Genomic DNA, 6,000 nt, shown 5'->3' with positions numbered 1-6,000 from the left:
AAACTGCCCATCAAGTAGAGAAGGCATAATCTAAGGCAAGACAGATGTTGAGTTGTATCTGTAGAAGTTTCGTCAGCCGGAAGCCTGAAGTCATAATACCATTATACAGAGCCATGGTGTGGCCTCATCTGGAGGCCACATTACTGTAAAGATGTGCTGAGAGTCAAGTCGGTTCAGCGGATGGCCACCAGGATGGTCTCAGGGCTCAAGGATCTCTCGTACAAAGAGAGGCTGAACAAATTGTGGCTCTACTCCCTCGAAGAGCATAGGGAGAGGGGAGACATGATTGAGACGATTAAATATATCACTGGACGTATCGAAGTGGAAGAGGATATTTTCTGTCTTAAAGGACCCACGACCACAAGAGGGCATCTGCTCAAAATCAGGGGCGGTAAATTTCATGGCGACACCAGGAAGTATTTCTTCACCGAAAGAGTGGTTGATCATTGGAACGAGCTTCCGGTACAGGTAATCGAGGCCAACAGCGTGCCAGATTTTAAGAGTAAATGGGATGCCCATGTGGGATCCCTAAGAGGGTAGAGTTGAGAAGTAGGGTCGTTGGGAGTGGGATCTCTGGGAAGGTAAGCCTAGGTGGGTGGGTCTGTTAGGTGGGCAGACTTGATGGGTTGTGGCCCTTTTCTGCCGTCATTTTTCTATGTTTCTATGTTTCAAGTATTTTAACGTCAGTATCATGTCCCTCCTCTCTTCTAGAGTATACATGTTCAGGTTTTCCAGTCTCTTCTCAAATGTCTTTTGGCACAAACCCCCTGCCATTTTTGTTGCCTTCCTCTGGACTACTTCAAGTCTTATATCCTTCGCCTGATATGGCTTCCAAACCTGAACATAATACTCCAAGTGGGGTCTTACCAATGACCTGTACAGGGGCAGAAGTGAAACAGATATGTTACCAAAGCAAATGGCGAAAATGAGAACTTTGATTTTGTGAAAGCCTCAACCTCAGGGCCCACATGGCACAAAAGAGAGCCTGTGACAGAGTAAAAAAAGAAATCCTAGAATATCCTCACACTATATCCCTCAAACTTTGGCCTTTGGAAAAGGAGACACAAACACAATAACTCTTCTAATGTAAAAATACTATATTGTTTCACCATTCATTTATTTCAAAGTCCGATAATTTATTTTAGCTTTGTTTAGACACAGACAACAGTTCAAAAGAAACCACTTTTATCCCCCCACAAAGGGCAACTCATCTTTTCACTGGCTGTAATTACTCTAGGTGGCAGAGATGACTGCTGCATGAATAGAATGAGCCACATGGTCAAGGTTCTTGGAGTTCAAGCTGGACATGTTGATCTGGCCATTTGCACCGAGATGGATGTGCCGATGGATTCGCAGGAACTTTACCTGTAAAGCTGAGGTAGTGTGCCCAAATATAACTAATTGGGAACTTTGTGTTACACTGCAGGTGAATCTAAATTGCATCCAAAAGAATTTTTAACAAGAAAGGACCACCAAATAGCTCAGTGGAAATGATCCCGTATATTCTTTTAAGAACAAATTTAAAATAAGTGTTGTTTCTTACCAGTTGATCAAATAACAAAAATTTGTATCAGTAAAATAAAGTGCAGTGAAAGACTAAGGGCTCCTTTTACAAATGCGCATTAGGGCCTTAATGCATGGAATAGCGCATGCTAAAATGCTGCGTGCGCTAGCCGCTACCGCCTCCTCTTGAGCAGGTGGTAGTTTTTCGGCTAGCACGCACTAATCTGATGCGTGCGCTGAAAACACTAGCGCACCTTCATAAAAGGAGCCCTAAGAGAGGCACATTTAGGGGCACGTCCCCGGTTGTGTTCTCTTTACTGTTAAGATTCTGAGCACCTCATAGTAATTTGGTTGAAACATTTCCACTGAGATATTTGGTGGACCTTCAGTGTGTGACCATAAGAACATAAAAACATAAGAGTAGTGGTCTAGTTATCTAGCCTAGTATCTTGCTTCCAACAGTGGTCAATCCAGGTCACAAGTACCTGGAAGAAACCCAAATAGTAGCAATATTCTAATCTAATGTTCCCATGTCATGGGGGGAGAACTTTTGTGCACGAAAGAGAAGCAGGACTTGGGAGTGATAATATGTGATGATCTTAAGGTGGCCAAACTGGTCAAAAAAGCGAGGGTGAAATCTAGAAGGATGCTAGGGTGCATAGGGAGAGATATGTCCAGTAGGAAAAAGGAGGTATTGATGCCCCTGTATAAGACTCTGGTGAGACCTCATTTAGAATTCAGTCTTTTCTTTCTGCAAGTGAGACTGAAGGTATCTTTCTGATCTGTTCTGAGATCAACATTTTTATTTTCAGGTTTTTGATCTGGATTTCAAGGCTTTTGATGCTGCAGAGGTTCCCAGCAGTCCTGGGACAACTCTGGCTGTGAGAAGACATAGACTTTCAGTGCAGAGGTCTTTCACTAGTGGGATTCCCCTTTGTACAGGGCACTTGTCTAGCCAGTCTGTACTAGTTGGTTTTTAGGTTCAGGGATGCTTCCTTGGGAGCTCTGCTCATTCCAGATTCATCTGGAGCTTGAGCACAGGCTGTGTGGTCCCCAATTAGCCCTCACGGCTCTAGCGGGAGATGCCATTGTTTCTCTTCCCCTCATTGTTGAGAGGGATCCTGGGGGAAAGGAGGGTCAGAGGTTCAATCTAGACTTTGGTCCAACTGGCAGCCCAAAGAAATAGTCATCCGAGCCTCCAACATGCTTTTTTGAGGAAGAATCTACTCTTTATTGCATGAAATGTTGCTACACTTTGGGTTTTATCCAGGTACTAGTGACCTGGATTGGCCACTGTAAGAACGGACTACTGGGCCTGATGAACCTTTGGTCTGGCCCAGTATGGCTATTCTTATGTTCTTATTTTCCCTAAAACTGAGCAGCTCCCAGCACCAGGGCAGGCCCAGTGAGTATAGGCTATTGAAGCCTATGGAGGGAGAAGGGGTCTGAAAATTGCATTTTTGCAGGTTTCTGGGGACAGGATTCAGGACCTCCACTTCCCCAAAAAAACTTTTTTGAAGTTTTGTGAACTCTGATTTAGCTCTCCAGGGCTTTTTTTTTTTTTTTTTTTTTTTTTTTGGGGGGGGGGGGCACAAAATCAATCTTGCAGAAGCCATCTTGGATTTCCTGATTTTGAATTAAAAGCCTCTATCTGCTTCAATACCCCTCAATTTTGCTTAAAATTGATATGGATGGACTTCTGAAGCCATGATAATCCTGATTCATGCCAGATTTGCAGTGGATGGCAGACTGAGGAGGGTCTGTGTTCCACGTGCTGTGGGGCACATGAGAGGGGTCAGGAACCATAGGCTTAACCTCCTCTGACTCCTCTAAGGTGATGGAGTCACAGACAACTTGATTGGTTGGTCAGAAGTCCTTCCCAGAGCCCTCGTTTAGCAACCCAGCATCTATGGTGAAGCGCAACCATGCAGGTACCGCTAAGCTCACAGCAAAAACTCCAAAAAGCACTGCCGAGGGAACTTGCAAAAGAAACAGCAAATATGCAGTGAAATCAATAGGTTCTAAGGGTGGTATCCTGGACACAAGTGTGTGAACCAGGTAAAACACCCTAAACTGATGTACATCAGGCCCCAAAATGAAGAGGAGAAACGGAATATCCTCAGTGTGAGGTAATAGCGAGGGGAGGAAAAACCTCCAGCGCTAAACACAAAGGCAGCAGCAGGAAGCCCCTACCTGCACAGCATCACTGGATATCTCTCGTGTGCCTAACACAATAGTGAGTAATCAGGGCCTATGTCATCAGACAGGGGGGGCACCGAGAGTGATCTGTTGAAGTTAGAGGTCCAACTGTTGTTTTGCTGGGCAGAAGTCCACTTGCAGGCTCTCTCGGCAGCACATATCACAGGAGTGGATAATGTCCAAGCCGACTTTCTGAGCTAGCGGACCCTGGACCCAGGGGAATGGTCTCTACCTGAAAGCTTTCAAAACGATAGTAAGACATTAGGGGTGTCCAACATTTGACCTTATGGCAATAGCAACCAACAAGAAAGTCTCTTAGTTCTTCAGATGAAGATTTGAGCACGGAAGCGCCGGCATGGATGCCCTGGTCCAGCCATGGCCAGAGAAGGGTTTGTTGTACATATTTCCACCATGACCATGATACACCGAATCATTCACCAAAGAGCAACTCATCTGGGGTTGGTAATTTTGATGCCTCCAGATTGGTCTCATTGCCTGTGGTACGCGAATCTGGTGCAGCTACAAAGAGACAAGTGTCTCAAGCTGCTGCTTCATCCAACTCTTCATTCACTGCATCCTATTGCCCTGAAAGATCTGGAATGCTTTGGGCATAAGACATGACTCTTGAATGTGCAGTCTTAGCATGCAAGGACTATTCATAGATGGTCATATCTACTCTTCTTAGATTAAAGAAACCGTTGACGGTCACAGCCTAAGGAAAAGCTTGGAAGAGTTTTCAGGACTGGTGTGAAATACAGAATGTATAGCTCTAGGGCCCCATTACCCATGATCCTAGCCTTTTTCCAGGAGGGTTTTGAAAGGGGCTAGCCATCGATTCTCTCAAAGTACAACTCACAGGTCTATCATGTTTTAGAACTCGAGTGGAGAAATTTTCCTTGGCATCTCATCTAAATGTGACCAGATTTCTGAAGGGAGTGCTATGGTTGCATCCTCTGGTGAGTCAGTTGTTTCCAATTTGGAACCTCAAGATTGTGTTTTAGGCTCTCAGCAAAACTCCGTATGAGCTTTTGGAGGCATCGCTCATTGAGCTTACAATCAAGATGGTGTTCCTGATCACTATAACCTCAGCAAGAAGAGTTTCAGAGCTGCAGGCCTTGCACTGCAGAGAGCCTTTTCTCAGATTCACGAAGGCTAGTGTGTTGCTGCGCACAGTCCCTTCCTTCCAAAGGAGGTTTCAGGTTTTCATCTCAATCGGGAAGATCATCTGCCTGCATTTAGTTCTGAGGGCTTGAAGAGTAAGGACAAAACTCTGAGGAGACTGGATGTCAAGAGAACTCTTCTGCACTATCTTGAGGTGACGCATTTTGTCTGTCTAATCATCTGTTTGTACTAACGAATCCAAGTCACCGCAGAATGTCTTCTAAAGCTACCATTTCCTGATGGGTTCACATGGTGATCTCATCAGTGTTCATTGGGTGTGGGAAGCCATCATCAATTTCCTTGTGGGCACATTCGATTAAAAGTGTGCTCTCTTCATGGGTGGAGGCCAGGACTGTGGCGCCCAAAGAGATTTGTAGGGCAGCCACGTGGTCCACGTTTCATACCTTCACAAAGTTCTATAGGGTGGATGTGGTGGCACAATTGGATGCCACATTTGGGTCCTCAGTGATAACAGCAGGCTCATCTACCTGTCCTATGCTCATGGGACTGTTCTGGTATGTGCCACTGGTTCAAGACTCATGCCTTTTGCACTAAAAGGGAAGATTAACTTTTTACCTCAATAATCTTCTTTCTAGTAGAAAGGCATATGAGTCTTGAAGGCCCGCCCTGTCAGTTTTCAAATAGCCTGACATTCATGTATTGTCAGATGGTTGCTTTATCACTGTCAAACAGATTCAAAGTTTGACTTGAAATTAAGTTACTAAGAAATAAATGAGGGACTGTAAAGCTCCATAGTTATTAGTACAGATTGCACTTAGCTAAGTGGCTTGTTGTTACTCCACCTTGGTTCTTGTTTCCACATTATTTACCATAGCCCACTGAGGAAGGAGTTGGAGAAAAGAGTGTGATTGATGCCTTCTGCAGGGTCTCGTGACCAATGGAGGATAAAATCCACTGGTTCAAAACTCATTTGCCTTTCTACTAGAAACAAGATTATTGAGGTGTGAACCTAATCTTCCCATGCTATGTATTCTCCCATTCTCTTGATAACATCTGGTCTGTCTCCCTCCCCCTCTCCCAATTGGAATAATAATAATAATAATAACTTTATTTTTCTATAAGGCCATAATCTTGCGACTTCTAGGCGGTTCACAAAGAAGAAGAGCTGTACAATCA

The 6,000-nt window shown here is 44.5% G+C and overlaps 1 protein-coding gene across 1 annotated transcript in view; it reads right to left on the bottom strand.

The window, feature by feature from the left end:
* Positions 1–1,233: 1,233 nt before the first annotated feature.
* Positions 1,234–6,000, bottom strand: part of GOT1L1 (glutamic-oxaloacetic transaminase 1 like 1) — a 51,329-nt gene continuing 46,562 nt past the window's right edge. Inside the window, exon 9 of the mRNA XM_033950036.1 lies at positions 1,234–1,373. Coding sequence (XP_033805927.1) covers positions 1,234–1,373 — 140 coding nt within the window. The remainder of the gene's footprint in view (positions 1,374–6,000) is intronic.

The sequence above is a fragment of the Geotrypetes seraphini genome, chromosome 6 (genome assembly GCF_902459505.1).
Source record: "Geotrypetes seraphini chromosome 6, aGeoSer1.1, whole genome shotgun sequence".
NCBI classification, from domain to species: domain Eukaryota; kingdom Metazoa; phylum Chordata; class Amphibia; order Gymnophiona; family Dermophiidae; genus Geotrypetes; species Geotrypetes seraphini.
The sequence above is the reverse complement of the archived record's forward strand: the minus strand, read 5'-3'. Positions and strand labels throughout refer to the sequence as shown.